The following is a 27,968-nucleotide window of genomic DNA, read 5'->3' as shown; positions in this document are numbered from 1 at the left end:
GCACAAAGGGCAGCCCAGCCCTCCGCCGCAATGTTCCCCGATACTTCGAGACTTATATCCTGGCTATCCTTGAGCTCCGCACCCACTGCACACACCAAGAGTCACTTCCTAGCTTTTTGTAAGACAGAAAGATTGCCTTTGGTTTCAGGACACTACAAACTCAGCACGGAGGTCATTCTGCGCACATCACAGATGTCAGCTCTGGCCTCTGTGGGTCCACGGAGGAGCAGGGAGCCTGGCGGCTCCCACGGTGTTCTGGTTTGTGGAGGAAGGCCGTTGGCCGCTTGCTGGGATTTGGGATCTGAAACAAACAAAGAATTCTGACTCAGCCACCGACCTGCCGCTCTTGTCTGCGGATGAGTGGGGATACGGGAGGGGGGACGCTGTCACACGGTCTGGGGTCTGCAGGGTGGCCCAGCCCGAGTCCACCGCTTCGGGTCCCCCATCCCCGTGCTGGGCTGACATCACACCATCCCAGGCCTCCAAAGCTGTGGCCCTCCCAGCCACCTGGACACCCCCCACTGGACATGCACAGGCCAGGAGGAGCCCATCGGTCACCCCCACACCCACCAGCTCACCCACCAGGGTGGCTCTCTGCAGCCACACCGCCATCCCCCCGCCCTCTGCTCCTGCCTGCCGACCAGCCTGGAGCTCAGCAAGGCCTCAAAACTGCTATCTTCCTTCTGGCCTGGAGCCTACGAACAGCACTCAGTCCTCCTGAGTCCTCATGAGTCCTCTCCAGTTTTCCTGGAGAGCAAGCCCTTCCCCTCGCTGGGCCAACACTGCTGCCATTTCTGGGGATCTGGCCTCCGCAAGGCCACTACTGTCTTTTTCCCAGCACAAGTCAGACCCCTCCATTCCTACTTCAAACCTTCCATGTCTGTTAATAGAAACACTGCAGGACTCTCTCCCGAGCACCTGCCACGTTTCAGGACTGAGCCGGGGGCTCCCCAAAGCCTCACTGACACCGAATGAGAAGAGGATCACCCCAGGGAACAGGGGAGAAAGCCAAGGTCCACGACTTTCAGGACAAAATCCAGAGTCAACTGGAACCAGGCCCTTCTTGCTCATTAGTTTTCAGAATGCAGGAAGCATTAGTACCTGGGCCATGTTAACGATGCAGATGGCCGGATTCTAACCTAAGAGACCTGGATTCAGGGCGTCTGAGGTCAGACGGGAATCTGCATTAACAGGCAGCAGCCCCCCCGCCCCGCCTCCAATGACAACAAACACACATGTGCACACGCGCGCACACACACACACACACACACACACACACGGAAAAGGGCCCTGCCCCCTCTCCCTGCCCCACCCCCTCCCGGGGCTACAGGTGAATCTGCATTAACAGGCAGCAGCCCCCCCGCCCCGCCTCCAATGACAACAAACACACACGTGCACACGCACACACACACACACACACACACACACGGAAAAGGGCCCTGCCCCCTCTCCCTGCCCCACCCCCTCCCGGGGCTACAGGTACCCAGAGCCACTCCCTTTAGGCAAACCAATGCTACCTGTCCTTGGGCCCCGCCCCTGCTCCATCAGCCAGCTCTCTCCTCTGTGCCATCAGGACGGGCTCAGTGGGGGACTTCCCTGGCGGTCCAGTAGCTAAGACTCCGTGATCCCAGTGCAGGGGGCCGGAGTTTGATCTGTGGCCAGGGAACTAGACCCCACATGCCACAACTCAAGATCCCACGTGCTGAAACTAGGACCTGGCCCAGCTAAATAAATAACTATTAAAAAAAATGACGCTCCGCGGACACACCTCCCCGGGCGTCAGCACACCCTCTGCAGCTGAGTCTTGGTCACTAGCTCCCAGCAGGTGCACTGGGACCGCTGATGGGCTCAGCTGCCTCCCGTAATGCAGGGCCTCTGGACCAGGGGACATGCTCCCCACCACCTCTCCAGGGCCCAATGACATTCCTAGGATGGTGCGTGAGGCCTGAGCAGATGAGAGGGTGCCTGGGGGACCCCCAGACCCACAGCCAAATCACCTACCTGGAAGCAGGGAACAGATGCACCATGGCCTGAGAACACACGTGGGAGGTGGCCCAGCACAGCCACTGGATGTCACTGGGCATGTCTGGAAGCCACGTCACCAGTCTGCAGGAAGGAAACACAGAGACACACACCTCGTATGCCGTTGAAGACAAGCCACAACAAAGACAAGAAGAAACCCCAGCCGAAGGCAGACATCTGACGACAGTATCATCATCGAGGTAAACGGCCAGGGTCACTTCTAACCCCAAGCTGATAAATTCTGCAAGGCAAGCCCACCTAAAAGCCCTAAAGCGAAATGACGCCACTTTGGATTCAGGAGAGCTCAAGGGACTTACATGGAGATGAAAGGCCTGGGTCTTCCAAGACCCCGCTCCTCCGGGGCAGCGTGGACCCTGACACACAGCATCTTCTGGTTGAAACACCACCCCTGCACCCACATGGAAGGTGCTCGGCCACATGCACGCCCACAGAGGAAGCTGCCAAGGAGGCCTGACTTCTGCCCTCCAACACCCCAGACACGAAAAGGACCCTATGTCTCGGGCTTTAAGAAATGCCAGCAGAGGACTCCCCCGGCGGATCACTGGTAGACCCGCCTGCTCCCGGGGGACCCCCCCGCCGCGGAGCAACCAAGCCCATGCACCACAGCTCCTGAGCCTGTGCTCTCGAGCCCGGGAGACGCAACTACTGAAGGCCACGTGCCCTGGAGCCGGTGCTCGGCAACAAGGGAAGTCACTGCAATGAGAAGCCATGCACTGCAACTAGAGAGAGCCCTCACTCAGCGCAACTAGAGAAAAGCCCAAGCGGCAATGAAGACTCAGCACGGCCAAAAATACAGAAACGTTTTCTGAAAGTGTTAGCTGCTCAGTCATGTCCGACTCTTTGCAGCCCCATGGACTGGAACCTCTGTCCCGGGGGTTCTCCAAGCAAGAATCCTGGAGTGGGTTGCCATTCCCTTCTCCAGGGGACCTTCCCAACCCAGGGATCAAATCTGGGTCACCTGCACTTAAAAAAAAAGAAGAAAGAAAGACCTACTATATAGCACGTGGAACTCCACTCAATGTTCTGTCCAGCCGGGTTGGGAGGGGGGTTTGGGGGAGAATGGATACGGGTATTCCTATGGCTGCGTTCCTTCAGTGTTCACCCGAAACTGTCACAACATTGTTAATTGACTATTGCCCAGTGCAAAATGTTTTTGATGTTAAAAAAAATTTTTTTTAAAGAAATGTCAAGGGACTTCCCTGGTGGTGCCGTGGTAAAGAACCTGCCCTCCACTGCAGGGGACGAGGGTTTGATGGTCAGGGGACTAAAATCACAGATGCCACAGGGCAACTAAGCCCACTTGCCACAAAATGAGACGCCCGCGGGCTTCTTGGTCTGAAAACCAAGCACAACCACAACAAATACACAAAAGAAGTTATCAAACTATTTTTTTTAAAACAAAAGGAAGGAAAAAATATGCCAGAGCAGCCAGCCCTCCTTCCAGGGCAAGGCAGCTGGCCGACTGGTGGGGTGGGGACTGATCTGGGAGGTCCAGCAGAGCCAGAGAACTGAGCTGGAGTTTGAAGGACGGCTGGGACTTTTAAGGGCTTCTCTCATAGCTCAGCTGGTAAAGACTCTCTTTGCAATGCAGGAGACTCTGCTTCTATTCCTGGGTCGGGAAGATCTGCTGGAGAAGGGATAGGCTACCCAGTTCAGGATTCCTGGGCTTTCCCTGTGGTTCAGCTGGTAAAGAATCTGCCTGCAATGCAGGAAACCCCGGTTTGATCCCTGGGTTGGGAAGATCCCCTGGAGAAGGGAAAGGCTCCCCACTCCAATATTCTTGGCCTGGGGAATTACATGGACTGTATAATCCACGGGGTCGCAAAGAGTCGGGCATGACTGAGCGACCTTCACTTTCACTTTGGGACTTTTAAAAAGACAGACTGAAAGACATGCTGACTATGTCGCTATAAAGTAAATAAACACTAAAGAAAATCTGAAGAAGCGGAGGGAAAACAAATGGCCTGGAACCTAGCAGCCACACAGGGAAGGCCTCAGGACCTTCTGACACACCAGGAATAATCCCCCTCCTTCCCAAAAACATAGACCTGCAAGAAGTGACAAACCTAGGCGGCAGGGTGGCCAGGTGCTCACCAACCAGGCGCCTTTCCAGGGTATTCCACGCAGCCTGTGAGCTCCACCCGGATGTGTAAGGAGCCAGGCTCTGGGCTGAATCCTCACCCTACCTCCCAGCCCCGAGAGGAAGCCACAAAGCCTGGAAGTGTTCACCTCTGGACCACAGCGATGGCAGACTCCACGGGCAGCGTGCAGGGCAGCATCACATAGGACATGATCTTAATTGGTAAGAAGCTGAAAATCTTGTTTATGTACCCATCTCGGTTTCTCATTGCCTTCCTCAGTGCTGAAAAACACAAGTCGGAGGTCTGTTTCCCACCAGCGTAAAAACCAAACCACCTTCCCCAGCTGGTGCCTGCAATGTCTATACATCCTACAATCTTGGCAGCTATGCATCAGAAAGTGAAAAAGTGAAAGTGAACGTTTCTCAGTCGAGTCCCACTCTTTGTGACCCCGTGGACTGTAGCCCGCCAGGCTCCTCTGTTCATGGCATTCTCCAGGCCAGAGTACTGGAATGGGCAGCTGTTCCCTTCCCCAGGGGATCTTCCCAACCCAGGCATCGAACCCAGGTCTCCCACATTGCAGGTGGGTCCTTCACCATCTGAGTCACCAGGGAAGGAATCAGAAGCTATCACAAATGAGATCAGATGTGGGATGGGCCTACACAGCCCTTGGATCACCAACAGGAAACAGGGTCCCTTTGAAAGAGTTTCTTTTTAACTGACTCCCTGGAGATGGGAATGGCAGCCCACTCCAGTATTCTCGCCTGGAGAATCTCATGGACAGAGGAGTCTCCTGGGGGACAATCCACAGTGTCCCAAAGAGCTGGACACAACTGAGCAGCTTTCATTACTACTTTACTTTTAAATTTATTTATTGGATTTATTTGGCTGTGCTGAGTCTTAGTTGTGGCTTGTGGGATCCAGTTCCTGGGCCAGGGATCGAAACTGGGCCCGCTGCATTGAGTCTTAGTCACTGCATTGAGTCTTCCAGAATGGAAACCCCACTTCACTTTAAATTACTTTTGGAGGCGGACACAAACATCTCAAATCTCCCCAGCCCAGGCTTCATGACCCTTTCTTTGCATTTGCAGTTGGATTCCACTCTTCCACCCGGAACCCCTAGCCTTCTATTTTCCCTTTGTGATGACCTCACGATGCCTCAGATCACAATAACCGGAGCAGCTGTTGGATAGTGCAACTCCTAGGGCATTAGTGCCTGGGGCAAGAAATAGCATCCCTTTCATCTTTGCTGCTGTTCAGTGGCTCAGTCGTGTCTGAAGTCTGTAGCATGCCAGACCTCTCTGTCATTCAGTATCTCCTGGAGCTTGCTCAAACCCATGTCCATCGAATCGGTGATGCCATCCAACCATCTCATCCTCTGTTGCCCCCTTCTCCTCCTGCCCCCAATCTTTCCCAGCATCAGGGTCTTTTGCGATGAGTCAGTTTTTTGCATCAGGTGGCCAAAGTATTGGAGTTTCAGCTTCAGCATCAGTCCTTCCAGTGAATATTCAGGACTGATCTCCTTCAGGATGGACTGGTTGGATCTCCTTGCAGTCCAAGAGACTCTCAAGAGTCTTCTCCAGCATCACAGTTCAAAAGCATCAATGCTTCAGTGCTCGGCTTTCTTTATAGTCCAACTCTCACATCTATACATGACTGCTGGAAAACCCACAGCTTTGACCAGATGGAAGGAAAACCCAGTGCAACCGAAAATAAATTCAAGCAAACAAACAAACAAACAAACCCAGCTGCAATGCTATGTGCCAGCCTGGATGGGAGGAGGGTTTGGGGGAGAGTGGATACCTGTATGGCTGAGTTCCTTCACTGCTCACCTGAAACTATCCCGACACTGTTAATCGGTTCTGCCCCAGTATAAAATGTCTTTGGTGTTAAATAAACAAATAAAATACAAACTCAGCTGGAGCTTGTTTTCCTCTGGCCATGACTGCATGGGAAGGGAGACAGAGCAAGGACTCAGGGGGATGGGCGGTCCATGCGGGGAGGCGGGGGGCCCACCAACCTGGGCTGGTCACTCTGCCCTGTTTCTTCCCAAGCAGGGGCTTGCCTTTCCTCCACAGCTCTCGGGGAAGCCGCCCTACCCGCTCTGAAAGGGTCCCCGACCACCGCCTCCTCTGTGCGCCCTCTCCCCACCCCCAGAGCCAGTACCCATGGTGAGCTTGGGCGCCAGGGTCTCCAGGACACTCTTGTCCCAGGAGAGCACGCCGAGGCGCAAGTGTTCCAGCAGCTCCTCTCGCTCAGGCCACGCCTCCCAGGTGGCCACGCCCAGAAAAGGCTCCAGGCTCTTCGGCTCCGCCTCTGACTCCGCCTCCGGCTCCGCCTCTGCCGGGGACGCACTCAGGCACAGATGGAGCCTGTCACAGATGCCTGCGAAGGGCACGGAAACAAAACCCATCAGGCGATTTCGGGCAGCGGGGTCCCTACTCGCCGTGCCCACCCCGTTAGAGGGAAGCTGACAGGCCTGTTGTTAGCACACGGCGGGGATCCACCTGGCAATAATCAGGCTGGGATCCACCCTGCTCCACCGCCCTTTTCCTAACAGGGAAGCGCAGTGTGGGCCTTTGAAGCTGGATGGAGGAGGCGGGCTGCTGGCTCGGTCACTCACCAGCCTGTGGGCTCTAGAGCCACATGTGGATTCACGAGGTTCAGAGGGAAGGATGATAACTGATTTATGAGAACTGAACCACTGGTGAAGCCCAGTGTTCCAGACCCTGCAGCATCCACGCAACTGCTCCCAGCTGAGTGCTGAGGAATCAGAAGCCCAGAGAGGTGAAGCGATTTGACTAAAGTCACACAGCCGACACTCGTCAGAGCGAGATTCGAACCCAGGTCTGACGTCAACGATGGCACCCTTCCATCACACGACCTCGGAAAGAAGCCACAGGTCGGGGAGTCTGTGCTGGGTGCCAGGGCTAAGGGGCCGATCCCAGTGGGTGGTTCCTGCTCTCACGCTGGGTGGGGACGGTGGGACGGGTAGACTTGGATGCCCACGCCTCCCCTGGCTCACCTCTCACTTCCAACCTCGGGGTTAAAAGCCCAGGGGCTGTCCCTGCATGCCCCCCGCCTCACTCCCAAGCTACACCTCCCACTTCGACTCCCTTGGATCTTTCCAGCCTCTGACAGACACACAACGCAGCCTCTGGAGACGTATTCTCTCTTAGGAATGTTTCAGAGAATCTGTTTCCAGGGAACACCTGCCCTGCCCCCACGCATCCTCTAGTGAACCCCAAGGAAGCCAGGTTGACCGAGGCATAACTAATAGTTGGTTCCACACTAACATCTGAAGAACCCAAGTTCCCCAGTCCAGACTAGCCAGGAGCTTTCCCCAGAACACAGCTGGGCCGGTGGATGCAGCCCACACCTGGCTGGAGGCAGCTCTCCTGACAGCTTCACCTGGGACCCAGAAACCATTTCTCTCCCTTCCTCATCAAACTGAAGGTTCACAATTGTTCAAGCAGGAATGAAAAAGAAAGGAGCTGCCTTCGGTTGGCAGACAGGGACACTTCAGAGGGAGAGGAACCCTGGGGCTATGACCTCTGCAGGGTCAGCAGGGCTGATCCCAGCTCTGCTCCCCGGAATGCGGGCCATGGCTGCCTCCATCTCCCCATCTGTAAAATGGGGGCAACGACTTCCTATCTCTCAGGGCCGAGCCAGATGGCAGGTGAATGTGCTGAGCGTTGGGTGGTGGATCCAACACGGTTCCCCTGGTGACCAAGAATGTGAACAGAAAGCTGGCTCAAAGGGCACGGCTGTCACCTCCACCATACACACCATTCTTCTCCAAGAACCTGAGTGCGTCTAAATATCCTTGAAGGCACAGCTCTCCAAGCACCTGTGAACAAACCACATGGAGTTAACCGCAGGCAGAGTCACCATGAGCCACTCCTTTCAGCATCACCTGAAGATGGCAGGCACAGAGCCAGAATCCTCTGAGCTCCGAGCGATGCCATGTGTGGACGGGGCTCTGTGCTCCCGGGAGAAGGCAGCCCCACTTCCTGGCAGGACTCAGCTCGAACGACAGCCGCTCCGTGTGCAGCCCAGGCTGGCGCCCCAGTATGACGGGAGCTGGTTCTTCTGGTCTCCTTTGATCCCTGGACAAGCCTCCATCCTCACAAATAGTGGGGCCTGATCTGCTTGTCATGGGATATTGGGCTGCCTCCTCTGCACTCAAACCACACGGACACCCGATGCTGTGGCCCAGCTTTCTCTCCACCCGTGAGCACACGCCGCCAGGTATGCCGTATGGCATGGCCTCTTTCTCCCCAGAGAGCTGTCACTGTGCAGATTCTACCAGCTTTCTTACTGCCTTAGGGTGGTGAGGTCCACCACACTATAGTGACAACCAAGAAAAGATTAAACGGGGAATTTCCCGTGTGGTCCAGCAGTTAAGACTCCATGCTTTCACTGCCAAGAACCCAATTTCAATCCCTTAAGATCCTACAGGTCTCAAGGCAGAGCTGGGGGTGGGGAGATTAAGCCACCACACGCAGTGTAATTCCTGACCATGGCTGCCAGTAGTCACTGGGGGACTCACCTGGTCGTCCAGTGGCTCAGGCTCTGCTCTCCCAAGGCAGGGGGTTTCAATCTCTGGTCGGAGAACTAGATCTTGTGCCACAACTAAGACCCAGTGTAGCCAAATTAATTAATTAATTAAAAAAGAGAATCGTTGGGATAATTAAAAAAAACGTCAGCCTCCTGCCGAGGCTGTGGTGTGCTGTGACGTCGGGTCTGGCTCTTTGCCAACCCCACGGACTGTAGCCCGCCTGCCTCCTCCGTCCATGGGATTTCCCAGGCGAGAACACTGGAGTGGCTTGCCATTTCCTCCTCCAGGGGATCTTCCCAACCCAGGGACCCAACCTGAGTCTCTTGCATCTCGTGCACTGGCAGATGGATTCAAGCTGTGGATACTTAAGCCATAGCCCCTGCAAGTGGGATCTCAGTGGCGACCCCCAGCCCTCCCTTTCAGAATCCCCGGGGGATTCTGGTGACCAGCAGGAGGCAGCACTGGGCTGAGTCCCTTTTCCAGGACAGGGTTTGTTCCCACTGGTTAGTTAGTCGTGGGGAACTAGTTAGTTAGTTAGTTAGTTGTGTGGAGGACAGCTGCTGCTCTGCTCATTCGGGTCCCACTCTGTGACTCTTTGGGTCAGGCTCCTCTGTCCCTGGGATGTTTCAGGCAAGAATACTGGAGTGGCTTCCCATTTCCTTCCCCCGACTCAGGGACTGAACCCACATCTCCCGCGTCTCCTGCATCGCAGGCAGATTCTTTACCCAGTGAGCCATCAGGAAAGCCTGAAGAGCTGCTGGGTCCCCTGGCAAAGAGGGATGCAAAGGGGAGAGCAGCAGCCCCAGAACTCAGAGCCCCCCTCACCTTGACATCCGGGGGGAAGAGCGACTGGAACATCAGGTAGAGGTTCTCTGTGCAGAAGTGCAAGTTGAGCTTCGTGAAGCCTTCGTGAAGTAAGAACATGGACTTGACTCTGGGGCAGATGTCGCTCTCCCCATAGAAGGGGGACACAGTGATGGTTGTTTTGGAATCAATGAAGGGTAAGTTATCACTTATTCCTCCATCCACATATCGCTTTTAAGGGAGAAGGAAAAATAAAAAAAGGACACACTGTCAGGAGCTCTGGGTTGGAGTTTTCTGTGTGTTTCAGATTAGGGACAGAGACTTCTCAGAGCCGCAGGCAGACCTAGTGAGAGAACAGGGAGCTTGGAGCAACTCGCAGCAAACCCCGAGTGAGCCTTTCTGTGCCAGGCCAGGCTGCAGGCTGGCACTCAGGACTGCCACATGCTGTTGTGTGGTGAGCACTGCAGCAGAACAGTGCCAGGTCCAGGGGCACGCCAGGCTGGTGTCTGGCCCACGCCGCTGGGCCCAGCCCTGAGCGCCCCCCGGCGAGTCCATGTAACTTGCACCCACTAGGGGCGCTGTGTGCACTCAGGGCAGAGTGTGATGTAGATCAGGCTGAAAGGGAGACAGATGTCATGGGTTCAATTCCAGAGGCCCCCAGCTGCTGGAGCAATCTCGGACAAGACACTTAACCTGTGGTCCTGACTTTCTGCCCACACCTGGGCAATGAGGACCAGCCAAGGAGATTGAAATGATGTGGTGAACCTGTGACTTGAGCTCTTAAAAAATGGCATCTTATCCCACAGGTAAGGTGCACTTGGGGTAAGTACTGTGAGAATCCATTTTCCTATATTCCATGGGAAGCGTTCAGTCACTCTGTTCTGTCCAACTCTTTACGACCCCATGGACTGTAAGGCAAAAGGCTTTCTTCATTCAGGGACAGGTCTCAGGGGCCCAGGGTGCCTGAACCCACTGCCTTGTCTTCCTTGTTTTTTCAAAGATGCTTATGGGATCGTATTTCCTGAACCAGGGATGGACCCAGGCCCCTGGCAGTGAAAGTGCAGACTCCTAACCACTGGACCACCAGGGAATTCCCAGGAACACAGTTTAAAAGTGGACTTACCACGCCTCTGAAGGAAGGGGGGATCAAGCCAAAGACGACAGGGATGTAGCAGGAACAATACAAGGCCTGAGAAGACAGAAGAGAGTGAAACCACAGCACAGCCCAGAGCAGGCAGCCGTTGACTCCCTGGGCCTTACAAGCCTTCTACAAGCAAGGAGAGCAATAAGCCTGACAGCGCTGTTGGCAGAGTCGCTGCTTTACTAAATGGTTGAATGAAAATGAGCCCGCCCACACACTTACTATTTCAGCATGCCTGCCTGCCCAGTCCCATCTGACTCTCTGTGACCCTGATGGACTCTAGCCTGCCAGGGTTCTCCGTCTATGGGGTTTTCCAGGCAAGAATGCCGGACCAGGGTGCCGTTTCCTCCTCCAGGGGATCTTCCTGACCCAGGGATCGAACCTGCATCTCCTGCATCTATTTGCAACACAGGCAGGTTTTCTACCACTGCACCACCCGGGAAGCCCAAGGACCAAATGTTAACTTCAGACTTAAACTTCCTGTCTCTGCTGTCCACAGGGTCCCACTGGGCCATCACAGACAGGACCAACTAGTTGTTGACTAGCTGATTGCCTGGAAAAGAGATTAGATCAGGGCTTTGCAACTACTGACATTCATCAGAATCGCCTGGAAAGCTTGGCCAACCACAGACTCGGGGCCCTACCCCTAAGATTCTGATGAAGCAAGTTGGAGGCGGGGCCTGAGAGCCTGCAGTTCTAAATCGCCCCCCAAGGAGATACTGCTGCTGCTGGTCACCCAGGGACCACGCTCTGCGTCTCACCGCGCCAGCGAGCATTAAGCATGATGTAACACTGGTGCAATGAGAGAAAAGAGCTCCTGTGGGAATGCACAGGTGCTGGGTGCCTAGAAAATGCTCCTGGAAACAAGGTTAAGTGGAAGATGACACTGGCTGCTGAGAAGCAGCTGGTTATATACGCCAGGCAGCTTGCTCGTATGGACCCGTGTTAAGTGAAACGACGCCCAAGGCATTCTCACAAAAGACATGAGCCAAACCAAATGGTATTTTGATATCATCGATGATCTTCTCTGTGCTAGAACCAGAGGACAGAATTAACCAAGACACGCTCCCACCCTTGAGGGGCTTCAGTGGACAGGTCCTCATTAAGGAACAGGCATCGTTGGGAGCAGGGCCACACACATAAGGCCCCGGAGCAGGAGCTTCTGATCCAAGTCGGCAAGGAGGGGGAGACACTGTCCGAAGCTGACACCATCTGGGACACCCCAGGGTTGCACGTGCTCTGGACCGGACCGCTGGAGGCACACAGTTGACATCACTCTGGTACAGTGAAGCCAACCAGCATCACGGGCAACCAGGTTCTCTTGCATCTTAAGTAAAAACTGGGGCCGACTGGCCTACAACAGCCCCTCCCTGTGTTGCTTCCAAAAGGAAATGGCCCTTCTGACTAGACAGTACCCAGATAAACAAACCGCTTACGTCCACGACTTCATCTTTGCAATGAAAATCCGACACCAGCACGTTTTCTCCGTCGGACACTCTGGTAAGTGAGATGGCAATCTTGCCAGAGAGAAGCTGGTGGACGTTGTCAGGGAGGTGTCTGTGGAGACCGTCTCGGATGTACTCGCTCAAGCTGAAGGCTGGGTGGAGGATCCCCAAGTTCCGGCTCCTGGCGCTCCGGACGAGGTCCATGAGGATCTGCAATCTCTGCTCTGGGTGCGGGGTGAGGTGGGGAGAAGGGAGTCATGGGGGTGGAGAGAGAAATATGCAAAGCAACGTACCACCCTGGAGGCGGGAATTGCTTTGTGGTGGGACCAGGAACCTGCTGGCAGGGAAGTTGCCGACCCTCCCCTTTGTCTGAGCCCGGGCTGCCTGATCCGGCCGGTGGTTCCTGAGCCTGAGATGTGGTTAGTCCACACTGATGGGAAAAAGACACACCGGATCGCAAGGGCTTAGAAGGACAATAACAACAGAAACGTTGACTCTCTCACAGATGATGTCTTGTATTGATTAGATGTGAAAATGGTAATATTTTGGCTATACCGGGATCAATAAAACACATTTCACTGATGTCTTTTACTTCTTCCACGTGATTCAATGGACATGAATTTGAGAAAATTCGGGGAGATACTGAAGGGCGGGGAAGCCTGGTGTGCTGCAGTCCATGGGGTCAGAAACAGTCAGACACAATTTAGCGACTGAACCACAACAACTAGGAAATATAAGATTTACAGAGCCATTCTTGACCCACCCAGGCCAGAGAAACGGGCTTCCAGGGGCCCAGGGAGCCCTCTCTTCGTCTTCATCCCTGCATCAAGGCCAGATGCCGGGAACCCACAGCATCAGAGCTTGAGCATGGATGGACCTAACCCTGCAGGGAGCACATGGCAAGTGCAGGCTGGGACCTGAGTTTGAATCCTGTCTCTACTGCTTACCAGCTGAGCAACTTAAACACGTTACATCACTGCTTCTGAGCCTCACACAGTATGTTTTTAACATGGGACAACACTCACCTACATTTTGGAGACAGAAAAGGTTAGGTACACTAAAATCTGTACACGGTCAACCCAGAGGAAGCACCTCATATTTTCTTATTTATTTAAGAATAACATAAAAACATATTTTCTTATTTATTTGTTTGCACCAGGTCTTAGTTGCGGCACACGGGATCTTTGACCTTCATTGTGGCAGCCTAGCACTTCCATTGCAGCATGCAAATTCCCGGTTGCAGCATGAGAACACTTCCTTGTGACATGTGGGATCTAGTTCCCCAACCAGGGATGGAACCCGGGTCCCCTGCATTGGGAGCATGGAGTCTTAGCTACTGGACCACCAAGGAAGTCCCTAGACTTAACTTTTAACCTCTGGAAAGGGAAAGAGTCACTCAGCCCTGTGGACCATAGCCCGCCAGGCTCCTCTGTCCATGGGGATTCTCCAGGCAAGAATACTGGAGTGGGTTGTCATGCCCTCCTCGAGGGGATCTTCCCCACCCAGGGATCGAACCTGGGTGTCCTGCAGCACAGCCAGATTCTTTACCGCATGAGCCACCAAGGACACTTTCAACCTCTAATGCTACAACTGTCAAGCCATCTAGCGGACACGGGGCCCATTCCCGATCCATCTGACCTCACTCACTGGCCTGGTCCCCTCTGGAGGTCTGCACTACCCTGGCAGGCAGGCCTACCCCTGTCCCAGCCTGAGCCCCGGCCGTCCACAGATGTGGGGGTGCAGAGGGCCCGGACACACCAGCAGGCCCTGACCCACCTCTGACCCCACTGGGCTCTCCCTGCACATGTGGCCCCTTTGAACCCAGACAGAAGGCCCATGATTGCACAGAGCTGCTTGGTTCTGGCTCTCCTTCCAGGTCAGCCCTGGTTCAGAGCTGCGCTCAGGAACCCTGCCCAAGCCACAGGCCCTGGGAATGATCCCCGGAGCTCCCCAACGTCAGACGGGCAGTTAAAGGAGGAAACCGGGGCTCTTAGACTCTGGGGAGCAGTTCTTGCCAAAACCTCCAGACCCTTTCGGGGGACTTGGTGGTCCCGAGCCTCCCCCTGCAAGCCCAGCCCCCCGCTGCACCTGTCCTCTACGGGTGAGCCCCCTCTAGGCTGGAGTCAGCTGACTTCCTGGGCTGGGGTCTGTGCATTTGAACCAATGAAACATTTGACCGTCTGGATGTCTCCAGGTCACAAGCCGAGACACAAGGGTTGGCTTTTATCACAGCTCAGGTCCAGCTGTGCAGACTGCCCGTGTGTCCAGTCTAGTCGCCCCCGAGGTCACATTTCCTGCTCTTTGCCCCTCTCCCTCTCCATGGAGACGGCTGCCAGCATGGCCTCTCCCAATCCCCACCTCGCGATCAGCCCAGGGTCTGCTCACTGATCCTGGCCAATGGCAGGGCTGTGAGTAGTGGCAAGTGATTCCTGGCCTCCAGGGACGGTCACTGCCTGCTGGCGGTGCCAACACAGCCGTCCCCGCGTAGAGCACAAAGTGAACGGTTGAGGAAGCCCAGAAAAGCAGGGGCCAGGGGGCCAGTGGAAAGAAGCTCTATCGCCTTGTGTGGGCGCCAACAGCCGCACTCGCTCCAGGCTCTGCTCCCTGGCCAAAACCGCAGGCCAAGGACGCCAGACCCTAGTCATTCAGTCCCGCTGGCCACCAGCCTCGGCCCTCCCCTCCCTCCGGTTTCCACGTGGACGGAGACCTTCACTAGGACAAGACTGAAACACCCAGGACCTGTTTCCAGGGCGCAGTGCAGGGAGGTGGTGGGAAGATGGGATGGGAACGCCCAGTCCCCCAAAGGGTCTCAAGCACCAGGAAAGGAGGAGAGGAGACAGCTTTCCTAATTCCTCTCCTCTCCCCAAAACATCCCTCCTCAACACCGTTTCACCCCAAACCAGCTAGCTGCCTTCTACCTGAGAGGCACCCAGGCGCCCCCCTCCCGCCCCAGGGCTGGGCGGAGTTCAAAGGCCCCGGGGGGCGGCGGGGAGGGGGGTGTCTAAGCCCCTGGAGTCCCCAGAGAGAAGAAGGTACCCACCCCTGCCTGGGACACAGCCCCAAACCTCCCACCTGGCCGCACTTAGGGCAAATGGGAATTCCGCTCCCCGGATCCGTCATGCCCCCTCCTCCCCGTCGCTTAGACCACCTGGCTCTAGTCTCGGAGTGGGGTGGGGGGCTTCCTCCAAGACTGGGCGCCAGAAGGTAGGTGAGGCGAGGATGCGCTCCGGGTTTCCACGCCCCGCTTCCAGGGCTCCCCGGCAGCGGGCGAAAAAGATGCAGTGGAGGACGCAACTGTTTCGGGGGAGAGCCCGGGTTTAGCCGCGCAGGGCCGGCTTCCAGCCCCGGCTCCCAGCGCACGCCCCATCCCGGCGCGCAGCCCGGGACCTACCGAGCGGGATCCCGGCGAGGTAGAAGGCGCAGTGCAGCGCGCCCGCCGAGGCGCCGAAGAACTTGCGCGCGTGGCGAAGGAGGTGCGGGGCGCGCTCGCTCAGGCAGCTGGTCACCCCGACGTAGTAGAAGCCCAGGAAGCCGCAGCCGGCGAAGGACAGGCTCCAGCCGCGCTCAGGGTCGTACATAGCGGCGGCAGCTTGGGGCGGCGGGGCCGGGGTCGGATCGCGCCCCGGCTCCGTCTGGCGCCCACCCTGGCTCTCCGCCGGGTCTGGGCGCCGCAGCCCGGGTTATCCCCGGCGCGACGTCACCGGCCCCGGCCCCGCCCCGCTCGGACCACACGAGTGAGCCTCCGGCGGCCCAATGCGGGCAGCGCGGCCACCCCGCCCTCCCCGGAGGCGGAAGACTGGAAGGGGTCTGGATCTGGGGGAGGATGGAGAGCTAAAGACCTGGGCCAGGTGAGGGTGGAGAGGGAGGTTCCTGCAGCTCCGTAGGCAGTGGAGAAGGAGAGCCCCCTTGCCGGTTTCTTTTCATCCCTTAAACCAGTTAGAACTTTACAGCTGCCTACTTAACGTTCTTAGTTTAAATTTTTAAATTTTTTTTTTTTTTTTTTTTTTTAAATTTTCGGTAGCCCTGTGTCTTCTTTTCTGCGCCAGGGGACCTCCTCTTCACTGCAGTGCATGGGTTCTTCTTGAAGTGCCTTCTCTTCTCGCCGAGCGCAGGCCCCAGGCACACGGGCTTCAGCAGTTGCAACACTTAGGCTCAGGAGCCGCAGCGCGTGGACTTTTAGGACGGTGAGCTTCAGTAGTTGGGGTCCTGGGGCTTAGTTTCTCTGAAGCAGGTGGAATCTTCCTGAACCAGGGATAGAACTCCTGTGGCCTGTGCTAGCGGGCAGATTCTTATCCACTGCGCCACCGAGGGCGTCCGCCACTTAGGTTCTTAATATCCTTCTGACAGTGTATTCATTTACCTTTCCACAGGAGGAAGCAAGCTTGCAGAGTTTTTACAGGAGGAAGCAAGCTTGCAGTAGGCACCAGCATCTAAATAGAATTTCACGTCTTTGACTTCCTGCAAGTTTTTGCATGATGTCTTCGGTCCATGGCAAATGGTGGAGATTTTTCATTGAATGATAATGACACCAAGGTCCCTTTCAAAACTTCACTTCTAAGTCAAAATTGTACATAACAGGTGCTTGGGGGGTGGCGTGGGCGGTGCAGGGTTTGGGGTTTGGAGGCTCGGGCCCTTAGGAAGTGCCTGGGATCCCCATGGACTCTGGGACGGCACTGCACAGAGAATTTCCCCAGCAGCCCGCAAAGGCAGCTTAGGCTCTTGCCCAGAGTTGCACAGCCAGCAACCAGGCTACTGGGCCATCCCACCCCCTGTTTTGTGGACTGAAACGCCTCTGCCCCCTCCACCAAGCCCACGTGGGCTGCAGAGTGTGGGCCTTGGGATCGGACCTTCCCTTCTCTGTAATCCTCATCTGTAAAACCACTGGTGGAGACGCTGCCAGGATTCCGAATGTCACCTGTGGCCTGACCACATTGGTTATGCATGACCCCCACCCACAGAGTTTCCCAAGTCTGAGACATCCCGTGTTCCAGCTGAGCCTGTGCCTGGAGGTATGGGGGAGGACTGTGCCAGGATCTGGGCAGAGGCTGAGGCTGGGCTACTTCAGGGACTGCAGACCCCCAGGGTGAGGCATTCTGTCTCGCCTCTATGGCCCAGACCCGGGGATGTGGGAGCTGCAGCCCCGAGTGACCTCTTGGACCCACAGCGACCTCACATAGACGCTTCACTGATGGAGGTCCAACGCGAGGAAAGGGGTGGTCCCTCTGTCTGTCCCGGACCATGTTGGCTTGGCTATGGTGAGGGTGGGGCAGAACTCGCAGGCCTGGCCCGACTGACTGCCCTCCACACCCGCCCTACACTCAAGGTTGGGGCAGAAATGAAATTTCTGGCTGGGAAACTGAGGCTTTTGGCAGGGTCCGCTGGGTCCACAATCTCTCGACAATTCCTGCCCCTTACCGGGCACTGCTGCCCCCGCCAGCCCTGCTGTGTTGCATAGCTGCTCTTAGGACTAAAATTCGAGGCTGTGAATGCAGGTTCCAGATGAGCCGCCCCGCCAAGAGCCACTGGCCTTTGCGTTCTCTTCCAATCCATGGATGCACATTCATGGCAGCTGCCAGGGAGATCTGTGCTCCCTAGTGTGACCCGGATGAAGGTGGGAAAGGAGCAGGGCTGAGAGTGACCGCTTCATCACGTGGACAGCAAGCGGACACCCTTGTGTCCAAACGAAGAGAAGAAAGGTCTGAGCAGGGGCCCCGGTCCCAGCTCTCTCAGCCCCTTGCCCAGTGCTCCCGCAGGGCAGGCTGTGAGCTGTGATATGGGATCAGTGCTGTTGGGTTAGTCACTTCAGCCGTGTCCGACTCTTTGCGGCCCCATGGACTCTAGACCGCTCGGCTCCGCCGTCCGTGGAAATTTCCAGGCAAGAATACTGAAGTGGGTTGACATTTCCTTCTCCAGGGGAGCTTCCCAAGCCAGGGATTGAACCCAGTTCTCCCGCACTGCAGGCAGACTCTACCGTTTGAGCCACCAGGAATGACTGAGCCCAAAAGCAGGCTTCGCCACTCCTTAGCAGAGTTAGGTTTTTGCAGGCATCTTTTACCTCTTAGCTTAGTTTCCTTAACCATGTGAGGGTAGGCAGTTTTGGTTTTGGGGGGTTTTTTGGCCACACTGCAAGGTTTGCAGAATATTAGTTCCTCAACCTGGGATTGAACCCGTGCACCCTGCAGTGGAGGCATGGAGTGTTAACCTGTGTTAACACTCCGTGGGAAGTCCTGAGGTTAGGCTGTTTCTATGGGCTTCCCTGGTGGCTCAGACCATAAGGAACCTGCCTGCCAAGGCAGGAAACCTGCATTTGATCCCTGGATCAGGAAGATCCCCTGGAGAAGGGAATGGCTACCCACTCCAATGTTCTTGCCTGGAGAATGCCATGGTCAGAGGAGCCTGGTGGGTTACATTCCATGTGGTTGCAAAGAGTCAGACACAACTGAGTGAATAACACTTTCATGCTGTTTTTCCCCACCAAGCTTCTGACATCAAGCATGTTGACAACTTTTCCAGCACCACTTCAGCAACTCTCAGAAGCACCAGCTGGGTGTCCAACATTCCGTTCAGTTCTGACCCTGCTTACCCAGAGTTAACACGGTTCCCATGGGCGAAGGGCTCAGTCCACAAGCCTGGCCCCACAACAGATGCGAGTGGCACAGCGGGTCCCCGGGGTCCCACCACGCCCCCTGAGGAGTTGCTAGCAGAGCTCACAGAAGAAGAATGTGACTGCCAGCCAAAGCATTTAGGAATGACCAGGTCAGAGCTCTGTCTGGTAGTCTGGGCCCAATTAAGGTCCATGGTGCCCAGTGGTGTTACCCAGAAATAGCAAGTGTCCATTCCCTGCTGAACTTCATGTTCTAAACGTCATGGTATCATGATAAAATGTGGGCTGTTTTGGCAGTAGCTGTACCCAAAGGCTGAGGAACACTTTGTGGTATTAAGAAACTCCTGTTGCTATGAAGCTGCTTAGTTCACTGGCCTGACTGTAAGGCATGAAACCTATTACTCTTTACTTTGGCAGCTAGGTGAGAGTGGGATGGTAGAGTTGCAAATAGATTTATCTTGATAAAAGTATTGAATAAGGTTTCCACTTTCACCCGTATTAAATAATTTAGATTTAAAAACTTTAGATCTTTATCTCATATTTATATAAAGTGTCCAACTCAGCTCAGCTTGCTGGGGACTTCCCTGTTTGGGCACTTTGAAGTCCTGCATCCTGGGAAAACTTTCGGTCCCAGACAAACTGGGATAGTGGGTGAAACCCATGCCACGTGCAAAAGTCAGAGGTAGGTCTGCTTGACCTATAAATCTTCAGTAGGAACAGTCCTAGGATTGTTCATCTTATTGGGTAGGAAACAACCAAGCCACTGGTTGGGAGACAAGTGAGAATGTCACAGAGAGACCAGCTCAGAAAGGAAAGAAACACTCAGCCATCCTCATTGTTTATGGTTCTGTATTCACGAACTCACCTAGAACTCACTAGAGCATATTTATAAAACCAAGATTAATGCTCATAGCTCTTTTTTAGGCCTTTAATGGATATCTGCAGAGCGGCCAAAACGTTCACGTCGCCCCATACCTGCCGTTCCCAGCTGTGGTTAGCCAGCTGTGCCTTCTTGTTTCAGTGTCTGCTATAAACAAGTATCCTTTCTGTCATCGGTTTACTTATTTGTTTCACATTTTGGTGCCTTTTGGTGGCGATTTTGCAACTTAAAATGGTGCCCAAGCGAAGAGCTGAGGGCCATCTGGTGCAGCCAAGCTCTAGAAGGCTGTGACGGCCTTATGGAGACAATGGATGTGTCAGTTGAGCTTAGGAACGGCACCAGTGACAGTTCCAAATTAATGAATCATATGTGCATCAAACAAGGTGTCTTTAAACAGAAGCACCCATCACACACGGTTGCGTTTTTTTTTCTAAATATTTATTTATTCATTTTGTAGCACCTGGTCTTCGATGCAACATCAAAGGGATCTTTAGCTGCAGTGTGTGGACGATTAGTTGAAGCATGTGGCATCTAGTTCCCCAACCAGGGATCAGACCCAGGTCTCCTGCATTGGGAGCCTGTGATTAAAGAGCAGCATTCTAAAAAGCTTTATGTCTGTGTCTGACTTCATCACTTATTTCTAAAGTCTCTGAAGACTTGGGCTACTCACCTGCTTATAAGGAACTTGGCTAGAATTGGGGGGAAGAGGTGCTCAGCAAGGGGGAGGAGGAATCAGAGCAGTGGCGGCAACAGAGCATCTGCGAGAGGTGCGGGACGAGGATGCGGGGCCGGGACACAGGCAGGCAAGACGGCCTCCCGTGTAAAGGGGAAGGGTGTTCAGGGCCAGGTCTGGCGCGGGGACTTCCGGGTCTGGGCATGCATTGAAGAGAGGGCGAGCTATAAGAACTGAGCTATAAGTTAGCTGTTGACCCCTGGCAAGTCACACCCTCTTGAAGGGTTACTTTTCTCCACTCTAAAAGAGAGAGGAGATTGCTAAGGACCAAAAACAGAAGATTTTGTTTTAATTGCTTTATATTTCACATTGGGAAGTAGTGGGTCCTGGGCTTTTGCACTCTTTTAGGCCATCTCCTTGGCAGAAGATCACAACAAGATTAGCTCCCCTTTAATGGTTACGAGAGCTGGCTTTATGGGCAGACCTGCTGGTTGGGTTTCAGCCATGATTCTGTCACTGCTAAGCTGTGTGGACTTAGGCAGGGCCTGTACCTCTCTGGGTCAGTTCCCCCTTTGCTGAAGTGAGGGTGGTGATGGTAGCCACCTGATAAGGTTGGTTAATAGATGTAAAGGTGTGCCTGGCCCAGAGAGAAAGAGCCTATGCGCCTGCACAAAGCCTGAAACCAGGCCTAGAGGGAGAGGGAACGTGCACGCGCCTGCACACACACAGACACACACACACACACACACACACACAGCCTGCAGCCAGGCTAGAGAGAGAGCATGTGCACATGAACACACACACAGCCTGCAACACACAGGCCTAGAGAGAGAGCACATCCCTGCAACCATGCCTAGAGAGAGAGAGAGCATGTGTGCACATGCACACGCACACACACACACACAGCCTGCAACTAGGCCTAGAGAGAGAGAGAACATGTGAGTGTGTGCACACACACACAACCGCAACCATGCCTAGAGAGAGAGAGAGCATGTGCGTGCATGCACGTGTTCACACACACACAACCTGCAGCCAGGCTAGAGAGAGAGCATGTGAACCCACACACGCACACACACAGTTAACCGTCACAGTAAGGGGAGCTTTTATAAGGATGAAACAGATGCAGAAAAACTAAGCAACTTACACTATATCCAAGATGGACCCAGTATGACATGTCCCCGCCACTGGCTCTTAGCCGCCTCTCAGTGATGCCCACAAATCCCAGGATATCGGGACGGGGGTGAAGTAGATGACTCAGAAGCCTCCTGACCCGTAAAAGAAGTGGGGGAGCACATAAAACAGGCTGTGCAGGGTTGTTACCGGGCAAGACCTTGAGGGCCCTCGGCTCAGTGCCCACAGGCCCGGCCCCTGGGGCCCCGGACACCTGCCTCTGGCCACCAAAGTGAGGCTTTGAGGGTCTTACTGCTCCCCAGCTCAGACACAGAAGATTGTGATGTGTGAAAACTTGGACACAGTTTTCCAAAGATAATCTAGGAGAAGGAGCAAATTTTAAGCACGAGTCACACAAGCCGGACACTTATTTAAAATGCATCCTCCTGCTGCCTGAACCTCAGTTTTCTCCAGGACAAAATGAAGATAGCAGTTCCTAAAGGATAATGGTGCAGTGAGGATTTAAGGAGAGAGAGCATGGGGCCTGGCTCACTGTGAACGCTGAATAAACTAAGCTTCCTTCCTGCATTTCCTTGTTATTCCCTTAGGAAGCCTCCTCTCAAAGAGAAGCCATGACTTTGACCTGCAGATTGCAATGCAAGTCCTGAGCCAAATAATCTGAGAGCCTATTGTGTATAAGGGCCAGTGTGGCTGAGGACGTGTTGAACATAAAGTCACAGCTCTGCCCTCTCTGACGGACACGATGTACACTTTTTTTTTGGTCACGCCATGTGGCGTGAGGGCCTTAGTTCCTATCCAGGGATCAAGTCCTTCCCCCTGCTCTGCCCCCTGAAGTAGAAGCCCGGGGTCATGACCACTGGACTGCCAGGGCATTCCCCGTGTATTAACATTTCAAAGACTGAGACAGCCTGTACTGCATACACCTGATTGGACTTCTTCAGCCCAGTATTTCCTGGGTTATCTACTCTGCCATAAAGACTGGGGGGTTTTGACGCTTTCAGTGGCCCTGTTCACCAGAATTTCTGCTCTTCCTCTTCCGAGCAAAAGGTAGACTTGCGTTTCCATGACCCCGTCCATGTGACTTGCTGTGGTCAACGAATGGTGGGCAGAAGGGAAGGTGACACCCGGATGAACACCTTTACGCGCTGTGTTCCTCCCCCACCGCCCATCCGGACCCTGGGTCCAGAGGCAGGGAAAGGTTCAGGCGGGGCCGCCCGGCTCCAAAGGGCACGCACCCTGAGAAGTGAAACTTTTGGGAGCATAACCCCATTAATCTTAACTGATAAAAGTCCCTAGTCCCATCTGCAAGGACATCAGCATTCCAGAAAACTTGGTTTACGAAGGGCTGACCTAAATACAAGTTAGTGACCACACTGCTTCCCTTGACAAAGTCAAACCCGAGTTTCAGAGGCCATGAGGAAGGCACGCTGGGTCTTCACAGATCCCCGCAGAGCTGACCCCTGCTCTTAGTTTGGGGTGCCCTGAGGTGAGGGCCTCGCCTCCATCCCGTCTCCCCAGCTCCTGCCACCGGAGGAGTGAAGGTGAGCAGCTGAGAGGAAGGAACACAGTTGCCAGCAGGAGGCGGAGGACCGGGGGGATGCCCGGGGCGGGGTCGTTGTGGGGAGGCAGCTTCCTCAGGTCGGGTGGGAGGTGACTTGACCGATTCTGGGCCCAAGAATGGCCTGAGGCAGAGTTCAGGCCACCAGCCGCTGCCCGGAAGTTGTTGCCACAGCCCAGGGCAGGGGCGGGCTGCCAAGAGGGACTGGCTTCCAGGGGCCTGAAATGGAGGTGGAGGTGGCGGGCAGCACAGGGACCAGCTGGGGGAGAAGGCGGCGGGGACTCAAGGCGCCGCCGGGTCCTGGCTCCGATGATAGAGCTGAGCCCTGCCCTGGGGGAGGGTGTGAGGGAGGCAGCCAGGGGCAGGTCGGGGATGTCAGGTGGGCCCTCCCCTGGACCAGAGAGTGGGGAGCCCTCAGAGTGCGCGAGGCCTCCCCAGGGGCGGCTGGATGCTCTCCGCAGGGCGGCACGTCCAGGCCACGGGGAAGCGCCGGATACCCAGGGTGCAGTAGGGAACTCGGGGGCCCAGAGGGAGGTGGGGTCCAGGAAGGAGGGTCTGGGCCTCAGTGTCCAGGACAGAGCACGTGGAGGCCACCTGACCTGGCCGAGCCCATCTGGGGCAGCGGGCCCGGGAACCCGCGTAGGGCTGGGGGTGGGGGTTGGCAGAGGACTTTAAAGGAGCTTGGCCGTGAGGCAAGAAAGGCAGCACAGCGCGAAGGATGCAGAGACGAGGGGAAGCAGTTGAACAATCACATTTATTATGAATTATTTCCTGATGAACGCAGAAATTCAATATAAAATGTAATTACGGGGAACGGCATCATGGTAACCACATCAGTAACCGGGCAAACAGCCTTTCACTCTCCACTCTACACAGAGACTCCTGAGGCGGGAGCATTCCAGCGTATCAAGGGGTCATCAACATTGACAGGGTGGGAGAAACTTGAGGGTGTTTCACACGCTGATGAGAAACCCACAGTGCTAGAAAGGTGAGGTCCTGGCGGGTGTAGACGATGTCAGGGGGGGTGAGCTGAGGTCAACCAATGAGGAGGAGACGGGGTCGCATGTAAAGCACCAGTGAGGCGGAACCCTGGATATTCCTAAGAAAAAGTAATACACTTCCTACTCTTGGTGCACATTTGAAAAAAATTAATAAAACACGTGCTCATGGTAAGAAGGTGGAATAATCACAAATACAAAGTCAGTCCCATGTCATCCTATCCTAACACATCTCTTTCCTTACAATGACGGCAGAACCAGCGTAGAGAATGCTACCTAAATGGAAGTATCTTGGTTATTATAAAATACTGCTAAGGTGGGGTTGCATGTGTTTAGACCCATGCCTCGGTTCTGGCAGAGAAGGCCACGGGGACCCGGAGCACGGGGCTTGCGGAAGGTGTGGGAGGGCGCCACCAGGAGCCCGGGTCAGCTCAGCAAGGGGACAGCGCTTGGTCCCGGGCCCAGGTGGTCAGAGAGCCCTCCACGCAGCCCTGCCTCACTCGGGAAGTGAAGGCCACCAGCAGAGGAGGCCCCGGAACATGAGGGGCCGCCAGGAGCCCCCCGGGGCACTTCCCGCACTGCGGGCTGACCCCGTGTTTCCACAGGCAGCCCCTGCCGCTCCCCTCACGGTGCAGCTCTGTCTGGCCCTGCTGGTTCTTCGGCTCCAGGACACCTACACGGTGTGGGTGAGAGCTGCGGCTTTTCAGGCCCACAAGTAGGACCTGAGCTTATTGCTCCTTTCCTTTTTGGTATCCTCTCAAGTGCATAAATAAGGAAAATGCACAGACACATTGCACCCTGGGTCATGTTACACGGGGCAGCGGGCCCATGTAATCTGTGCCTGCCAACAGATACCACCCTAGAGAGACCTGCCTCCGGGTCGTCTCCATTAGCGCTCGGGGCGGGGGGGGCATGCCAGGGTGACTATTTTATGCACTGGATTTTTATTTTCAAGGCTTCTTCTCTGAATATTTTACTGATTCTCATAACAGATAATTCAACAGATATTAAGATTCCTTTATGTTTAATATCAGTTCAGCTCAGTTCAGTCGCTCAGTCATGTCCGACTCTGCGACCCCATGAACCGCAGCACACCAGGCCTCTCTGTCCATCACCAACTCCCGGAGTCCACCCAAACCCATGTCCATCGAGTCAGTGATGCCATCCAGTCATCTCATCCTCTGTCGACCCCTTCTCCTCCTACCCTCAATCTTTCCCAGCATCAGGGTCTCTTCCAATGAGTCAGCTCTTCACATCAGGTGGCCAAAATATTGGAGTTTCAGCTTCAGCATCAGTCCTTCCAATGAACACCAGCACTGATCTCCTTTAGGATGGACTGGTTGGATCTCCTTGCAGTCCATGGGACTCTCAAGAGTCTTCTCCAACACCACAGTTCAAAAGCATCAATTCTTCGACGCTCAACTTCCTTTATAATCCCACTCTCACATCCTTACATGACCACTGGAAAAACCATAGCCTTGACTAGACAGACCTTTGTTGACAAAGTAATGTCTCTGCTTTTTAATATGCTGTCTAGGTTGGTTATAACTTTCCTTCCAAGGAGTAAGCATCTTTGAATTTCATGGCTGCAGTCACCATCTGCAGTGATTTTGGAGCCCAGAAAAATAAAGTCAGCCACTGTTTCCACTGTTTCCCCATCTATTTCCCATGAAGTGATGGGACCGGATGCCATGATCTTGGTTTTCTGAATGTTGAGCTTTAAGCCAACTTTTTCACTCTCCTCTTTCACTTTGATCAAGAGGCTCTAGTTCTTCTTCACTTTCTGCCATAAGAGTGGTGTCATCTGCATACCTGAGGTTATTGATATTTCTCCCAGCAATCTTGATTCCATCTTGTTCTTCCTCCAGCCAGTGTTTCTCATGATGTATTCTGCATATAAGTTAAATAAATAAGGTGACAATATACAGCCTTGACGTTTTCCTTTTCCTATTTGGAACCAGTCTGTTATTCCATGTCCAGTTTTACTGTTGCTTCCTGACCGGCATACAGCTTTCTCAAGAGGCGTCAGATGGTCTGGTATCCCCATCTCTTTCAGAACTTGCCACAATTTATTGTGATCCACACAGTCAAAGGCTTTGGCATAGTCAATAAAGCAGAAATAGATGTTTTTCTGGAACTCTCTTGCTTTTTTGATGATCCAGGTATGTTGGCAATTTGACCTCTGGTTCCTCTGCCTTTTCTAAAACCAGCTTGAACATCTGGAAGTTCATGGTTCTCATATTGCTGAAGCCTGGCTTGGAGAATTTTGAGCATTACTTTACCAGCGTGTGAGATGACTGCAATTGTGCAGTGGTTTGAGCATTCTGTGGCATTGCCTTTCTTTGGGATTGGAATGAAAACTGACCTTTTCCAGTCCTGTGGCCACTGCTGAGTTTTCCAAATTGGCTGGTACATTGAGTACGGCACTGTCACAGCATCATCTTTCAGGATTTGAAATAGCTCAACTGGAATTCCATCACCTCCACTAGCTTTGTTCGTAGTGATGCTTCCTAAGGCCCACTTGACTTCACATTCCAGGATGTCTGGCTCTAGGTGAGTGATCACACCATCGTGATTATCTGGGTCATGAAGATCTTTTTCGAACAGTTCTTCTGTGTATTCTTGCCACCTCTTCTTAGTATCTTCTGCTTCTGTTAGGTCCGTACCATTTCTGTCCTTTATTGAGCCCATTTTGCATAAAATATTCCCTTGGTATCTCTAATTTTCTTGAAGAAATCTCTAGTCTTTCCCATTTTATTGTTTTCCTCTATTTCTTTGCATTGATCACTGAGGAAGGCTTTCTTATCTCTCCTTGTTATTCTTTGGAACTCTGCATTCAAATGGGAGTATCTTTCCTTTTCTCCTTTGCTTTTTGCTTCTCTTCTTTCCACAGCTATTTGTAAGGCCTCCTCAGACAGCCATTTTGCTTTTTCACATTTCTTTCTCTTGGGGATGGTCTTGATTCCTGTCTCCTGTACAATGTCACGAACCTCCATCCATAGTTCATCAGGCACTCTGTCTATCAGATTTAGTCCCTTAAATCTATTTCTCACTTCCACTGTATAGTCATAAGGGATTTGATTTAGGTCATACCTGAATGGTCTAGTCATTTTCTTCACTTTCTTCAATTTCACTCTGAATTTTGCAATAAGGAGTTCATGTTCTGAGCCACAGTCAGCTCCCAGTCTTGTTTTTGCTGACTGTATACAGCATCTCCATCTTTGGCTGCAAAGAATATAATCAGTCTGATTTCGGTGTTGACCATCTGGTGATGTTCATTTGTAGAGTATTCTCTTGTGTTGTTGGAAGAGGGTGATTGTTATGACCAGTTCGTTCTCTTGGCAGAACTCTATGAGCCTTTGCCCTGCTTCATTCTGTACTCCAAGGCCAAATTTGCCTGTTACTCCAGGTGTTTCTTGACTTCCTACTTTGGCATTCCAGTCCCCTATAATGAAAAGCACATCTTTTTTGGGTGTTAGATCTAGAAGATCTTGTAGGTCTTTACAGAACAGTTCAACTTTACCTTCTTCAGCATTACTGGTCGGGGCATAGACTTGGATTACCGTGATATTGAATGGTTTGCCTTGGAAACGAACAGAGATCATTCTGTCATTTTTGAGATTGCATCCATGTACTGCATTTTGGACTCTTTTGTTGACCTTGATGGCTACTCCATTTTTTTCAGGGATTCCTGCCCACAATAGTAAATATAGTGGTCATCTGAGTTAAATTCAGCCATTTGAGTCCATCTTAGTTCACTGATTCCTAGAATGTCGACATTCACTTTTGCCATCTCCTGTTTGACCACTTCCAGTTTGCCTTGATTCATGGACCTAACATTCCAGGTTCCTATGCAATATTGCTGTTTCCAGCATCGGACCTTGCTTCTATCACCAGTCCCATCCACAACTGGGTGTTGTTTTTGTTTTGGCTCCATCCCTTCATTCTTTCTGGAGTTATTTCTCCACTGATCTCCAGTAGCATAATGGGCTCCTACCGACCTGGGAAGTTCATGTTTCAATGTCCTATCTTTTTGCCCTTTCATGCTGTTC

General features: G+C 53.6%; 1 protein-coding gene across 1 annotated transcript; it reads right to left on the bottom strand.

Annotated features, from left to right (window-relative positions):
• Positions 1-131: 131 nt before the first annotated feature.
• Positions 132-15,650, bottom strand: LOC136160500 (1-acylglycerol-3-phosphate O-acyltransferase PNPLA3-like). Its single transcript, XM_065924248.1, has 9 exons — positions 15,464-15,650; positions 12,064-12,296; positions 10,610-10,675; positions 9,508-9,717; positions 7,911-7,971; positions 6,288-6,506; positions 4,273-4,405; positions 2,002-2,106; positions 132-301 (listed from the first exon to the last, which is right to left on the bottom strand). Exons 1-9 carry the CDS (start codon positions 15,648-15,650, stop codon positions 196-198), a joined length of 1,320 nt encoding a protein of 439 aa, XP_065780320.1. The 3' UTR covers positions 132-195.
• Positions 15,651-27,968: the final 12,318 nt, after the last annotated feature.

Source organism: Muntiacus reevesi, chromosome 1 (genome assembly GCF_963930625.1).
Source record: "Muntiacus reevesi chromosome 1, mMunRee1.1, whole genome shotgun sequence".
Taxonomy (NCBI): domain Eukaryota; kingdom Metazoa; phylum Chordata; class Mammalia; order Artiodactyla; family Cervidae; genus Muntiacus; species Muntiacus reevesi.
Note: the sequence above shows the minus strand (reverse complement) of the source record. Positions and strands in the feature narration are given on the sequence as shown.